Raw genomic sequence first — 15,709 nt, 5'->3', positions numbered from 1 at the left:
CTAGTCATGGTGTAGGTTATGATTACATCATGTGGATGCCATCTGCGAGGCATGTGCTGTAGTGTAGGAAAGGTTTGGAGCCGCAGATAGCACCCCCTGGCATCAGGGCATGTAATGGGCAGTCTCCCACTTTTACCACCAGTTTATGGAAACAACAAAGTCGTGGCAGGCGAAACTGGGTGGACTGCCCCATAGAGACAGATGGGCGGGCTGGCATGAGACCTGGCCCTGAGAGTTGTTCCCTCTCACAGGCCTTGTACCACTTCTTTGGTGCGCCACTAATGTGTACTCCATTTGACTGTCGCAGAAAATTTTCTTTAGCAGGTGAATGTCGGGCATTCTTGAAAGATGGCCAGCCCAACAGATATTAGGTGGCTGATATCTATATATTAACGGTGTTTCATTTAAATCATGGGAAAATGTGGATTCATGGTTATTTTTTTTTAACTGAAGTTGGGGATTTTTTTAATTGGCGAAAACCAGGATCCCTACTAATATACCCCACCAAGGATGGTGTGTCTGGTCAACCTGCTCCACTGCTTTCCTACCCTCCTAGGGAGAAAAAATATTCTAATATCTAACCCCTCCAAGGATGGCGAGTCCACCACCTCCCTCGGTAACCGACTCCAGTGTTTTACCATCCTCTCAGTGAGAAGGATCTTCCTAATACCTAACCCCTCCAAGGATGGAGAGCCCACAGCCTCCCTGGGTAACCGGCTTCAGTGCTTCCGGCCCCCCCAGGGAGAAAAAGTATCCAAATAGCTAACCCATCCAAGGAGGGAGAGCCCACCACCTCTCTGGGTAACCCGCTCCACTGCTTTCCTACCCTCCTAGGGAGAAAAAATATCCCAATACCTAACCCCGGCCAGGATGGAGAGTCCACGGTCTCTCTGGGTAACCCGCTCCACTGCTTTCCTACCTTCCCAGGGAGAAAAGATATCCTAATATCTAACCCCTCCAAGGAGGGAGAGCCCACCGCTTCTCTGGGTAACCCACTCCGGTGCTTTCCTACCCTCCTAGGGAGAAAGATGCCCTAATAGCTAACCCCTCGGAGGATGCAGAGCCCACCGCCTCTGTGGGTAACCTGCTGCAGTGCTTTCCTAACCTCCCAGGGGGAAAAACGTTCCTCCTACCTAAGCCCTCGCAGGATGGAGAGCCCGCAGCCGCTCCGGGGAACCCGCTCCAGTGCTTTCCTGTGAGCCAGTCCCGACGCGACCCCCCCCGGCCGCGGCTGCCCGTCATGGCCGGCAGGTGGCGCTGCCCCGCCGTGACCCGGCGCTGGGAAAGTTGGGGGCCGGGGCGGGCTGGGAGGAGGCGGCGGCAGCGGCGGGGCGCGCGGCTCGCCCGCGTGCGGATGTGTATATAGGCGGATGCGGCGCTGCATGGCTCGCCGCGCTGCAGCCCTGTGAGCTACTGCTGCTGCTGGCACCGCATCCCTGCAGCGGCGGCGGCGGCGGCGGCTCCGCCTCGCCCCGCGCCATCGGCTCTCGCCGCCGGGGAGCGCGGCTCCATGTGCCGCAGATGGCTGGGGCGCAGCCCGGGGTCCATGCGCTGCAGCTGCAGCCCGTGCGCGTCTCCGACGGCCTCAAGAAGGGCACCAAATTCGTCAAGTGGGACGATGTGAGTCACCACCCCCCGCCTCGGGCCCTGGGCTCCCCCCGGGGACGTGGGGAAGGGGAGGGCGCAGCCGCGGGGCTGCTGCGGACACATGTTGGGAGCTGGCGGCCCGCCACATGTTGCCAGGTGCTGGCGGGGTGTGCCCGCCGGGAGGGGGCCGGGGCTTGGGCGTGCTGCCAGGGTGGGGGAGCCCTTCCTCCTCTAAGTGCCCCTGGGGGTGGGAGAGGGAGCGGGGAGGGTGGCTTTGGTGGGGGAGCAGGGTGAGGCAAGGTGTCTCCTTGCCCTGCGTGACCGGCCCTGGTTGTTCAGGCTCCGGACACAGCAACTTTCTCTGCAGCCTGAAAACTTTTCTGAACTCCCTTTGTCTTGCCTGTTCCCGTTCCCCTGGTCTGGCTGGGATCTCGCCCCTGCTCTAACTGCTTGGTTTCATCCCACCTCTTCTCTCTTACCTTTCACTCCACCCGCCCTTCCAGTCCTTTCCTCTTCCCTTCCCCATCCCCTGTTCTCTCCCGCCGTCCTGCCTGCTCAGCTTTTCTTCTGTCTTCTCTCCACCTGCCACACAGCCCACAAACACCGTCTCCTACCTAAACCCAGCACTCGCTCAGTGCAGCTCCCTGCCTTTGCAAATGGGCTACCACTTCGTGGCCCCCTTGCCAAGAAATCGTATGCTTCCTGACCAAAACCATCTATCTCGCAGGGTGTTTTCATCTCTGACTTCTCCAAATCTCTTGCGTGCACTTGTTGCTGCTACACCTGTATGTTCCTGTCTTCAGTATGGTCATTCACACAGGCAGCCTCCTTTCCTCCCTGAAACACCTGCTGCTTCTGCTTCTTTTCAGTTCAGTGCTGCTTCATTATGGAGATGTGTAGTAGCTTGATGGTGGTCCCAGTAGCTGGGACTTCTTTCATCCCTCACAGACTGTGCCGGGGACCTTTTCAGAAGAAGGCAGCATTCTTCTGTCATCTTCTTTTGGGCTACCACAGTTAAGGGAGCAATGGAGAAGCAAAGCAGAGGGACAGCTTTCCTGTTAACCTGTTCCCATAGAAATTGCTCCTCAAGTAAAGCATCAGGAGTCTGTCTTTCCACACACAGATACCTCTAAAAGGGCAGGGGTGGGCAGTGAAGTGTATTTGGAGGAATTGCTGGGGTGGAGAAGTATAGGTATTGGGCAGCTTGGCACACTACGCAGCTGGAATAGGAGAACCGGTAAAGAGAACTTGTTTCTAAGAGCTACTTTTCCACTAGTGTAGCTGTCAAACAGTGTTGCTGTAAAGTTTACACTCCTGGAGACAAGCACAGTAACAGCTAGAGGGCTAGCTGAGAGAGAGTGCTGTCCATGTGTGTGACAGCCCTTCCAGTTCAGTTGCCTAGTACAAAGTTATCATTTCTCTCAACATGTCAAGGAACCAAATGTGCGATCCCGACCTTTATAAACCTGTGACACACACTTATAGTGAGATGCGACACCAAAATTTGGGAAGAAATCTTGAAGCAACGTGGGACGTATTTACTAAACAGTTCCCATCTAGTTAGGTTCATGCCTGTACCTCTAATTTACAGTAATGAACAGTGAGATAACATCAGGTTTGCTGGAGGTAGCTTTGAGTCTAGAATGAATGAGTTAATTGATAGTTGGATAGAGCTGACCGATGTAGGCTCTTCTTGCTGATTAGATTTGCCAGACTATAGATCGCGACATTCTTAGCTTTGGTATTGTAATTATGTTTGCATGCTATTTTGCCAACAAGTACATAAACAATACATACGTTGAGAGCCTGTTAATGGCAACTTGTACTTTCCAGGTAAAGAATCCAAGCCATTGGGCAAAATACATAATCCGTGTCTAATATTTTTGCCCCCTCAGATATGTAACTGTGACAGGAATGTGGCTCTTTGCAATATGCTTCTGATATTGCTGCTTTGAAAGTTAGGACTGAATTCTTTCCTGTTATGAAAAGCTGGTGGAGTTATGCTTGCAGATACTTCCCTGCTTAATTCTTAGGTTGAAAGCTGTTACTAAAGCGTTAGGCTGTATTTGTGGGTCATTAGAGAAGAAAAGGTGCACTGTATGAAAATGGATTCGTCCTGTAAAATGTGTTTACTTTGCTTATTATATAGACTGAAAGAAAACACAATATTAAGCATTATTGTTCTGGTAAGACAATATGTCCAAAATCTGGGAAAGGACGTAAATTTTAAATTAAGGTATGCCCTGTAATATCTGGCTCTTATCCTGTGACCTTATGCAAAAGAGTAGATCCCCATGCCCAGTCCCCTGAATCTCAGTAGGGTTTTGTGGGAGCAAAAGGGGCGTGTTTATATAGGATTGGGGCTATATTATGTAAAATCATCGGCTGTTTGACAGCAGACATGGGCATAACATAGTGAAATAAAGAGTTGTTAGCCTTAACTCTTATACTTGAATTAACAGCAGCATATTTAGCATGTTTCCCCACAACACGTACTTCCAGCAGTGGAATTGCCACAGGAATGAAACATTGTGATGGAAGTGAACATATTTTGGCACTCTAGTATGGGAAATTTCATCTGTAAAAATGATCAGTGACATTGTAAAGTATGTACTATTGACCCATCAACACCCAATTTGGAGTTTTTGTTAATTATCCTGTGAATCTGTATTAAGGGACTTGTAAAAATTGGGATTCTTGCCCGAGCCTTTGTGGTCCATTGAGGGAATAAGAATACTTCAAGGAAACAATAGGACATGATGATGACAAATATGTTACAAAACATGTTGTAATAATAAAACATAATCGATCATAACAACTACTTTGGATCTGTTGTGTAAACACAGTGGCTGTGCAGAGAAGCAAAGCTCACATACTAAACTTCCTGATGAAATATTTTGTATCAGTTGTTTAGGAAGGTATTTTTAAAAAGCACTTATTCAGATTTTTTTTTTTGATTTTTTTTTTTTTTTAATCCCATTGTCTTTCTCCTCAGCGTACAAAAGTTCTAATTGCTGTTTGCAGATAGAGGACCAAATTCACGACTTTCAGTACAAGTCAATAGAATTTGGTTTTGGCATTTCAGTTTGTACTTCATAAGCTCTAAAACAGCATCTGAAAAGAACTGGTTTTGCTTATTATAGCCATAGACATTGGATTTGGAAAAGATTTGAACCAACAACCACCCTTCTGCGAGGGCAGAATTAACCCCTGTAATACACTTTCTCACAAAGCATATTTTCCTTCTGTTTCATTTCTGTAATTGAAAAATGACCATATTGACTAGTTTTCACATTTCGTAAAGCAAAAGCGCATCCTGAATGAATGCTTGTGTCTTGTACCAAATTTCAGCCAAGAGCAAAATTTTTCCAGCTGAGTTTATAAACTGCTGAAAATAGCTTCTTTTAAAAGGCAGTGCTGAAAGGATTTTAAGCTGAGTAGCATTTGTTGGCTGTAACATAGTCATACAATTAATTTTATACAGAATAAAGCAACAATTCTTAAAAATTAAATTAGGTCCCTTTTGAATGGCATTGGAACAAGATCTACAGAGCAGGTCTGGCAGTGACAGTGAAGGCTTTTAAGTGCCCTGGGGTTCCATTCGGAGCCAAAGAAGCCATTTCTAAGTACTTTCTGTGTCCATCTAGTAACTCTGCTGACACTGCTAGGAAGTAAAATGTGTGGTGGTAAATTTGCGACGTAGACTTCCTCGAAGTGCAGTGAGATTGCTTACATACTTCATATGGGCTTGATCCAATGATCTGTGTGAAGTTGCACTCCATTGAAAGACTTGCTGAATTCATTGGGTTTGACTTGGGCAGCTACAATTCTGATCGGTCATAGTCTAAATGGAAAGAAGAAAGATTTAAGTGTAAATCCATGGAAGCAATTATGTTTTTAAAAAATTCCGCCTTTTCAGTAGGGAATTTTCTGTCCTGTAACTTGAAATTCTTACTCAAATGTTGTTGCTGTTGTTGGTTAAGTTCCAGTTCAGCAAGATAAATAGCACCAGGATTGTAGGGCAATGTAAACATCACTTGAATTGATATTCACCTTCCCATTAAAGATCTGATCCCAACACCCAAAGCATCTTTCCACTCAAAGTGCTTTAGGTGAGTGATTTTTAACCAGGGTGCTTTGAGATCCTTTTAAGGGCGTTGTGGGGCACAATACAATGTTAGCACTGTTAGAAGTGCAAACACGATTCACAAGATTAAATCCAGAGATTTCAAATAGGAATCAACAGTGTCAAAAACATTCTGACCTGTTGTGATCTTTCTGAGTTCTTTTTAACAGAAGGATTTCTCTACTATTTTTCTGCGATCAAAAATGAGTGAAAACTAAGGGCTGGCATTTTTTTGTAGGGTGTCTTGAGTCCAAAAAGGTGAGCTTTTTATCCATAAAGGTTGAGAATCACTGCTTTAGATAAAGTCCTAAAGCAGCAATTGCCAGCTAATTGTTTTCCTATTACAGTGACCTTTGTTTATGGAAATTTAGTTTTATATCTGAAGCAATAATAAAGTTATGCAAATACATTTTTACAAGGGACTAAAATGATAATGGGGCATATCTGCTCTCCTTGTCGTTGTTTATTAGATCTTGTGCTAACATTGTCAGAAGCAAGCAGTGCTTTGTTTTTTGGGTTGGTTTTTTTTTTGGGGGGGGTGGTGCCTCTACTGTGTATTGGTGCATTCCTGGGTTTGAGACCTCATTTAAAAGGACCTGACCTGCAGCATATGCTGAACATCTGCTTTCTGAAAATCATGCTTCTTCAAACTGCCTAAAGTTTAGGCTTTCTGAATCATTTGTCATTTCTGAAAATCTTATTCTCCAGTATTTTAATACCAAGGAAACAAATCTGAATTTCTGAAGCATTGTTCAGACTACCAAACCAAAGATATTCATACTGGCATTCCCATTGTTCCCAGTCGCAGTGTTTCCATTTTAGGGTAAGTTTTAAAAATGAATTGAGTTGCAGTGGCATGGAACAAAGCAAACTCCGGGTTTTAATATTTCATCCTTATGAGAGTTTTTAAAGTTGCTTTACAAAAGCTGCTTTTACTGGAAAAGTATGTCATTATGTGCACGGAGAAGCATTGTAAATCCAGTTTTATATAGAGGAATGGTGTTTTTGAAGTAGGGTAGCTAATGACTGTGCGGCTTAGTGAAAACTGACTATAAAGGAGCCTTTTCAGTGGGTTGGTGGCAATAGAGGTGAGAGGCTGAGATCTGCCCCAGGTCTATACATTATGTTCTTCTTTCTGTGTGGCCCATAAGAGGAATAAGACAGATATAGCTGGATTAACAGTTGGCTCCAGAGCTAGGGCACAGCTGAAGTGATATGGTCTGCAGCAGTAATTGGTATGTCAGGTTAATATGATGGCAGTGTTAAAACACAGAATTGTTTTCAGCCCTCAGTTAAAGATTTTCTCATTTTCTTTAGTGATAATGTGTGCTTTACATAATAGCTTTGACTGGTCTTTGTGGCTTGTTAAATTACTTTCATTTTCAAACTGAGTCTGTCAATAAGCCATGGATACATTAAATTTACCTGTAAAATCACCTAAATTGAGTAGCTTTTAAACTGGAATCCATTTTAGCTCCATGTTAGTTATCAGAATGGTTAGTTATCAGTATGGCTGGGACTCTATACTAGAAGTCCCAAGAGGCCTGTCTAGAGGGGTGTGTGTGTGTGTGTGCGTGCGCACATGTAAGACAAATCTGTCTTTCTCCGAAATGCCTGAAAGGACTTGATCAAGGTTGGCAGTAGAATTCTTCCTTGGTTTTATCAGTGGCATCAAGAGTTGAGGTTTATGCACTGGTGACAATGGCATATTGGCTCCCTGCCAGTTTTTAAGACCAGAGTCATCATGAAGCATTCAGTAATTCTGAAAGGGAGCTCATTGGGTAGGTTGATGAGTTCACTCTTGATGGCAAAGCCAACTCCATGAAGCCGGCGTTCTTTTTCCTGTTTTCCCTTCCAGAGGCAGGTATAGCCACCTCCTTGTTCTTTGAGCTGCCCATCTCCCTCTTGCTGAGTCCCGCTCAGTGCAGTGACATCAGTGTTGTGTCACCTGAGTTCTTAAACCACAAATATGGTACAGCGCTCTGGGCATTCACTATTAAAAAAATGTTTTTTTAATAAACTTGGTTTTACTGGACTTACATGTCTTCACTGATTTCAGCTGCAGTAAAGTTGATCCCACTGAACATGGTTATCCAGTCAGGAAAAAGGTAGTCAGGTTATGTTTAGGGCATCTTTTCTAGCTGCCTCCCCATGTGGGGTGAGCAGAACGGATCCTGAAGAGGGCTGTTAAGTCTCAGTTACAACTGCTGATTTGCACTCCTGGATCCACGTGGTATACAGCCTTCTTGTAACTGCTGCCTTCATACCAGTTCATGACTAGGAGCTTCCAGACCTCACAGTTCTACTTCTGTTGTTACCAGCTGGTTGCCAAAGGACTTGAAGAATGTACTAGAAAAGCCATTTCCATTGCAGACACCTTTGCATGATTTCTTTTATCACGGGGAAGCTGCTTCACGTCAGCTTTCCCACAGTTCTTGACAGAATGGGATCTTGATCCAGTGAAAAGAAGGCCAAGACAACTGGAGATCTCATTCTGCTGCAGCCTTTGTCTGTCTTTGCAGCCACTCAGATTCTAACATCTTCTGCCTACTCCACCGGCGAGGACTTGTAGACCCATGGCTGGGGGCTGGGCAGGCTCATTATAATGGTGACCTGTACTCGCCATGTCCACAGCACCATCAAAGGATACAATATGTGACTTTTCAGGAGGGAAGCCATTGCTCTCTGCTGTCCCCACCACATTCTGGTGGTGGTGCTCTTGCTGCAGCTAACCTTCCCGGAAGGTAATCTGAGAATCGTTGACATCTTTACCCGGGCATATAAGAAAAGGGGACTGGGACTTAACATTCAGAATGTAAAGGTCCTCCATCAACAAGCTCTTAATGACCAGTTCTCAGCTCCGGCAATTCAGATTCATGGTGAGACTATGGAGAACATTTTAGTGTTTCCTGTACCTCATAAATCATCTTTTGCAGAAGGCTGACATCAACAAGCAGAAGGCTGAGCATCAAGGACAATAAAAAGTCCTTTTTCAGATATGTGGGGAGCCGGAGGAAAAGCAGAGGCAATGTTGGACCCCTGCTGAACCAGATGGGGCAACTGGCAACTGACGCCCAGGAAAAAGCCAACCTATTAAATAGGTACTTTGCGTCGGTCTTTCATCAGTCCCATGGGACGCCCATGCCCACTACGGGACAGGGAAGTCCAGGTGAGGGTGATCCCTTGCCCTCCATTGATGCTGACTTCATGAAGGAACATCTTGAGAAGCTGGATACCTTCAAGTCAGCCGGCCCTGACAATCTCCACCCCAGGGTACTCAAGGAGCTGGCGAGCATCATAGCCCAGCCTCTAGCGTGGATCTTTGAAAACTCTTGGCGCTCTGGTGTAGTGCCCGAAGACTGGAAGAAGGCCAATGTGGTGCCTATCTTCAAGAAAGGGAGGAAAGTGGATCCGGCTAACTATAGGCCCGTTAGCCTGACTTCTATCCCGGGGAAGATCTTAGAAAAGTTTATCAAAGAGGCCATCCTTAATGGACTGGCTGACGCCAACATCTTAAGGGATAGCCAGCACGGGTTTGTTGTGGGTAGGTCTTGCTTGACCAATCTCATTTCCTTCTACGACCAGGTGACCTATCATCTGGACAAGGGAGAAGAGATTGATGTCATATATCTTGACTTCAAAAAAGCCTTTGACCTGGTTTCCCATAATCACCTCTTAGAGAAACTGGCCAATTGTCGCCTTGGGTCCTCCACGATCCACTGGCTGGAAAACTGGCTCCAGGGTCGGACCCAGGGGGTAGTAATTGATGGAAGTCACTCATCGTGGTGTCCTGTGACCAGTGGGGTCCCCCAAGGCTCTGTCCTTGGACCCATACTGTTCAACATCTTCATTAATGATGTGGACACTGGAGTCAGAAGTGGACTGGCCAAGTTCGCTGATGACACCAAACTTTGGGGAAAAGCATCCACACCAGAAGACAGGCAGGTGATCCAGGCTGACCTGGACAGGCTCAGCAAGTGGGCGGACGAGAATCTGATGGTGTTCAATGCCGATAAATGCAAGGTTCTCCACCTTGGGAAGAAAAACCCGCAGCATCCTTATAGGCTCGGCAGTGCTATGTTGGCTAGCACTATGCAAGAAAGAGACTTGGGGGTCATCATTGACCACAAGATGAACTTGAGCCTGCAGTGTGATGATGCGGCTAGTAAAGCGACCAAAACGCTGGCTTGCATCCATAGATGCTTCTCAAGCAAATCCCGGGACGTCATTCTCCCCTTGTACTCGGCCTTAGTGAGGCCGCAGCTGGAGTACTGCGTCCAGTTTTGGGCTCCACAATTCAAAAAGGATGTGGAGAAGCTTGAGAGAGTCCAGAGAAGAGCCACACGCATGATCAGAGGTCAGGGAAGCAGACCCTACGATGACAGGCTGAGAGCCCTGGGGCTCTTTAGCCTGGAAAAGCGCAGGCTCAGGGGTGATCTGATGGCCACCTACAAGTTTATCAGGGGTGACCACCAGTATCTGGGGGAACGTTTGTTCACCAGAGCGCCTCAAGGGATGACGACTAGGTCGAATGGTCATAAACTACTACAAGACCGTTTCAGGCTGGACATAAGGAAGAATTTCTTTACTGTCCGAGCCCCCAAGGTCTGGAACAGCCTGCCACCGGAGGTGGTTCAAGCGCCCACATTGAACACCTTCAAGAGCAAACTGGATGCTCATCTTGCTGGGATCCTATGAACCCGGCTGACTTAATGCCCTTTGGGCAGGGGGCTGGACTCGATTATCTTCCGAGGTCCCTTCCAGCCCTAATGTCTATGAAATCTATGAAACAAAGAGATCCAACATTGCTTCAAATGTGCAAGTGCAGCCTTCAGAGTCCTGAAGAAATGGTTATTTGGAGATTGCAACATCAGACCCGAAACCAAGCTCATGGTTTGTCAATCACTTGTGATCTCCACCTTACCATCCAGGGCTGAGACATGGTTAACGTACAGGAGACGCCTCGGGTTGTTAGAGAAGTACCATCAATGCTGCCTGTGGAAGATCCTTTGAATCCAGTGGGAAGGATGTCCTCAAGGCCAATTTGAAAAAAAAAAAATGCAGCATCAGTATCAACTCATGGGAGGCTATTGTCCAGGACCACCCCAAATGGAGGAAGAGTCTGCTGCAAGGATCTCAGTACTTTGAAACTGATGACAACAGGAGATGGAAAAACAGGAGCAGCAGAAACAGTGTTGTGGACCAAACCAAGAATCCAGAGTTTACCTACCCCATACAGAAACATGTGCCCAAACTGCAACAGAATCTGTCAATCCTGGATAGTCCTCCCGTACCTCCCTCTCTGCTGCAGTATGAAAACCAGTGTCGGTCAGGGGAAGACTGTTGGGGGCAGCTGTGGGGGAAGCAGTAGGGAGCAGGCAGTGATGGAGTTATGCAGCTTGACCCCTTCCTCTTGCCCCCCACAACACACACATTGCTCCCTGCTGTCCCCCACTTATCCTCCTATTGCTTCTACCCCCACCCCCTTCCCCTGGGTTGAGGTTGGAGATGTGGCAGCTGCTTGCCCCCCTGCTATCTTGTACTCAAATCCAGAATAAGGGTTGCTCCCCCACCCCATGTAAAAAGGGAGGAGGGGGATCTCATCTTTGGATTCTAGTAAATAAGGGTGGGGAGTATGTATGTATGCCAAGTATTATGATTGTGGATAAGCAACATTTTGAACAACCAAAATTGGTTGGTAGAAGCTTTCAGATGCGGTCTGAGATATTAGTTCTTGTGTAACCTGTTTTATTTCCACATCTTTTTTTTTTTTTTTTTTTTTTATTCTGCACAAGGCTGTCACTGCTGTAGAACACTGCTTTCTGAGACCCTCAGAAATGAATCAAGCAATTCTTTTATAAATAAACCAAGCAATTCTTTGTTTTTATTTTCTCCAGCTGTTTTCAATCTGAAGGGTTTTTTCAGTAAAATATATTTAGTCTGGATATTTGTTTTGTTTTTCTTTCAATCCATTTAATATGCAATCATGGGACCAGCAGGGGTGTCAAAGTCACCCTGCCACCTGGGCTGTTTCTGGACCTCCAGGCTCCTTGTGGGCTGGTTCTGGATGCAGTCGTGGGAGGACATGCAGCTGCCTCAGGGGGTTAATGCAGCCACTGATTGCACATGCCCACCAACATGCATCCCCACTGTGGGTCTGTGTGAGCCCCACTCCTGGTTACCTCACTCCCAAATTCCTGGCCCTTTTAAGCCATGCTGTGTGGTCCACGGGGTAGAGTCCTGCAGGGCATACATTTGACAACCCTGATGCAATCTAAGGAGACTCTTGTCCTAAAAGTATATGAAAAATGGTGTTACAGCAGTTTAAAACATAGATATAGCCTCCTGTGCTCTAATGTAGGAGCACCCCATAGTCTTTATTATTAGTAGTAGTAGTAGCATATTTGTCCTGTGTTTATTCTTGCAATGTGCCAGTGAGTTAAGGGAACACTTTTTCTCTTCCTGTTTGGGAAGTGAAAGGCAGAAAAGGTAAATTATTTGTCCAAAAGGTGTGTACATATAGGATATCAGTGGCAAAGCAGGGAACTGAACCTCCCAAGTTACAACCTAGTGTTGTAACCACTGGATCATCTTGCTAGTCAAGCACATTTACCGAATAATGGAATCTTGCAATTTTTTTTCCTTTTGGAAAATAATGAGGGGGGCAAATTTGGTCATGCTAATCTTATAGACTCTGTGTAAAGATGCTCTCTATTAAAGATGGTGGAAAAATGAAGAAAAACTGTAAAACACTTTGAAGTTTTATTTAGCAGGATTTGAAATGGGCTGGCTTTCATTATTCTGTTTTAACAGTATTGGGGGAAGAACGTACCTCAGCTTGTCACCAAAAAACATTTTTTATGATCATCTTTGAATGCTTTAACTTACAGACAGACAGAAAGAAAGATTTTAGTACAAGCATGGACTTACATAAGAATTTTAATAAAAACATTAGGAGAAAATTACGTTAAAATTTTGATAACGTTGACATTTTCAGTGACAAACCTGTTCAAGGATAAGCCTATATTTGATTTTTTTTTTTCCATCTGGTTAGAATTTGACATGATCTACATTCTATATTAAAGTTTAAGTCTGATTTAATTGCACTCAAACTGCTTTAAAAGGTTATAATCAAGGTTGCAAAGTCAAGCACTCAGGAGTTCTGAAATGCCAGAATGAAAGCTGCCTACTCAACCTTCATGCATTTGTTTAGTATGTTTTGCAACATAGGCTTTTTACATAATATTTTTCCTTCCATGGGACCCCTGCCGCATTCAGTTCAGTGATTGGATGGTGCATGTAATGAACAATTATTCAGTGTTTTGTTCTCTCCTCATTATTTAGTGGATTGCCTCAGGCCTTATTTACTGCACATTATTCAAAGGCTGCTATGAAAACGGAATTGTTAATTTCTTGATGGGCTTTTCTTTAGCACTCCTCACTACACTAGCTTTGCTTCATAAACATTAACCAAGTTCTCATCATAGCCCCCCTTAAGATGAAGGGGTGTTATGTTCCCCGTAAGACAAATGGGGAGCTGAAGCACAGAGTTTCAGGCCAACAGTGTCTGCTAAACTGGGTGCCAAGTTACAGACACCTCGGACCTGTTGTTTAAGATTTACTTAGCTCTTTATAACAGTTTATAGATCAAAATGTATACTTCTTGCTCAGCACTTACACAAATAAGACTCCAGAATATCAAGTTATTGGCACACTAAAATACACTATTTGACCACTCCTACATGTTTTGCTTTTAGTGGCTTGCCAGGCATCAAATAGAAACTCTGTTTTTCATGGCAAAATTCAGCTGCCTTAACTATGAAATGATGAAACCTTTTTTTTTCCTTTTTTTTTTTTTTGTAATTCCCTGTCTCATTCACCTCCTACTTTTCTACTTTAGCAACAAGTAAGGCAGGAATCTGACAGACAATAGTCTCCTCAGTCACACAGGCCAGATTTAAAACTGAGGCATGTCCATCCTGTGCCACAAATAAGGCAAGGATCCTGTAGAAAAATAATGAACATGTAATAAGGATTTGGCATTTCTTAGGATTTGAAAAGAAAACTAGAAATATAGGCCAGCCTGCGGTGGTGTTCTTGCATCCACCTGGGTTTTCAGTAGGGTTTGCAGCTGTAGATCTGTCCCACAGACCTCCATGCCAAGTTTTCATTCACTGCCCTTGAAGGCTGTCTCCTAATCATGTTTTCCTCTTATCCTTCTTAGGCCTGGTTCATATTCCTTCTGTAGTTAAATCAGGCATTTCCTATCCTGCATTTGTGTTATTTCTGCAAGGGTTCTTTGAGGGCATAGGAAAGACACTCTCCCTGCTCTCAGTTTGCTGGTCAACAGCAGCCCAGAATTACGGTGGCAAGGAAGGTCATTCTCTGCTTCAGAGAATAGTCATAAGATTTAGTCTGTTGTCTGGGATTGCTTTGTCCAAATGATCAAATTCAGTGCAGATTTAGCCCTGAAAGGTAAAAGGCTCGCTTACTATAAAAGTTGCCTTTCCCTACTATATTTCCAGTCCCTTTTACAAAGCATTGGGCTTTAGACCTTCTCAAAGAAAAGGCTCCCAGAATATTTTTTGTCAGGGACAAAATAGCCAATTTTTCCTAGTCTCATTTCTTAGAAACAGTTAAATTATTTAGGCTGAAAATCATCATCATCATTGCCATAATCAGCAGCAGCCTGAGGTGAATGGCCAGTAGGGGTGTGCAAACGGGCCCTATTCGATTCAGATTCAGCCGGAATCAGGGACAGTGATTCGATCTGTTGATTTGGATCACTGTCCCTGATTTGATTTGGCTGAATCCGAATATGAAGCTTTGATGCTGATTCAGACAGAGACACAGCTTTAAATGTTTTTTCTATATACCTTGAGGTAGAAGGCACGGCTTGTGAATGCTGCAATGCTGGGGTGCATGGAGTGTCCCACAGGAGTGCAGGGGGACCCTCCACATGCTTGGTAGCGAACCCAGAAGTAGACTGGAAGTACTTTCAGTCCACTTCCCGGTCTGTGCTGCCCCCCCCCCCCCCCCCAGTCCCTCCCTGGCTCAGCAATCGACTACAGGAGGACCCTGGGTACTCCCCCCCGCTCCCCAGACCCAGGAGGCACCAGTCACCAAGCCGTGGGGGGGACTCCCCGCACGCTTCCTGGGGGGCATGGAAGTGGACCGGAAGTGCTTCTGGTCCACTTCCAGGTCTGCTGCTAAGTGTGCTGGGACCCTCCCCACTAGTGGTTCTGTGGGATGCTCCATGCACCCCACCATCGCAGCATTCACAAGCTGCCCGCTACCTGGAGGTATGTAGAAAAAACATTTAAAGCTGTCTCCATGTCCGAATCTCCAAATCGATTCAGAGGGTCCCAATTCAAATTGGAAGACTGTTTAATCTCTCTGAATTGATTTGGATTTGGTCACCGAATCGGGCCGAATCTCCTCCGAATCAAATCAGGGACCGAAGCTTTGCACAGCCCTAATGGCCAGTCTGGAAAGAGTCAGACCAGATGCTTCAAGTCTGGCAAACAGCTGAAATCAGGGGCTTATAATGAGGAAGTGATGGGCAGCCTTAAAAAAAAAAAAAAAAAAGAGAGAGAGATCTGAGGTAAAGCATGAGCTGAAATGATGATGATACACACATCTATTGTAGTTGTCTATAAGAAATGCTGTTGCCCTTCTGGTTCATAGGAAAGTAGGTCTGGAAAGGACCACTTGAGGTCAATTAGTCCTGCTCCCTGCTCAAGGCAGGATCATTACTGACTAAACTGTCTTAGCCAAGTGTCTGTCTGTCCTGCTTTTGAAAATGTCCAGGGATGCTTTATTAATCACTATCCCTCTGTTCATCTGGGTCTTGAGGAACCTGTGGTGACTTTGTGCATGCAGCCTTGTTTCCACATGAACAGCAGAGGGGTCTGTTAAGCATCAGGGCTTCTAGAAGTTAGTGAGAAACCTCTTGTTGAAATCCTTAGAGTAGGACTTATCCCATAGAATTTTATG

At 45.4% G+C, this 15,709-nt stretch overlaps 1 protein-coding gene across 6 annotated transcripts in view; it reads left to right on the top strand.

Moving 5' to 3' along the window:
* The first annotated feature begins 1,354 nt into the window (after positions 1-1,354).
* Positions 1,355-15,709, top strand: part of PLCB1 (phospholipase C beta 1) — a 777,970-nt gene continuing 763,615 nt past the window's right edge. For 4 of the 6 annotated variants that reach the window (XM_014595092.3, XM_059720209.1, XM_059720208.1 and 1 more), the window contains exon 1: positions 1,357-1,620. In XM_014595092.3, the coding sequence (XP_014450578.3) occupies positions 1,522-1,620 (99 nt within the window). In that variant the 5' untranslated portion in view covers positions 1,357-1,521. Of the gene's footprint in view, positions 1,621-15,709 lie in introns of all 6 variants that reach the window. The other 2 variants (XM_059720213.1, XM_019500761.2) reach the window with 2 other exon arrangements.

Source organism: Alligator mississippiensis, chromosome 1 (genome assembly GCF_030867095.1).
Source record: "Alligator mississippiensis isolate rAllMis1 chromosome 1, rAllMis1, whole genome shotgun sequence".
In the NCBI taxonomy this organism is placed as follows: domain Eukaryota; kingdom Metazoa; phylum Chordata; order Crocodylia; family Alligatoridae; genus Alligator; species Alligator mississippiensis.
This window is presented reverse-complemented; position numbering and strand designations above follow the sequence as displayed.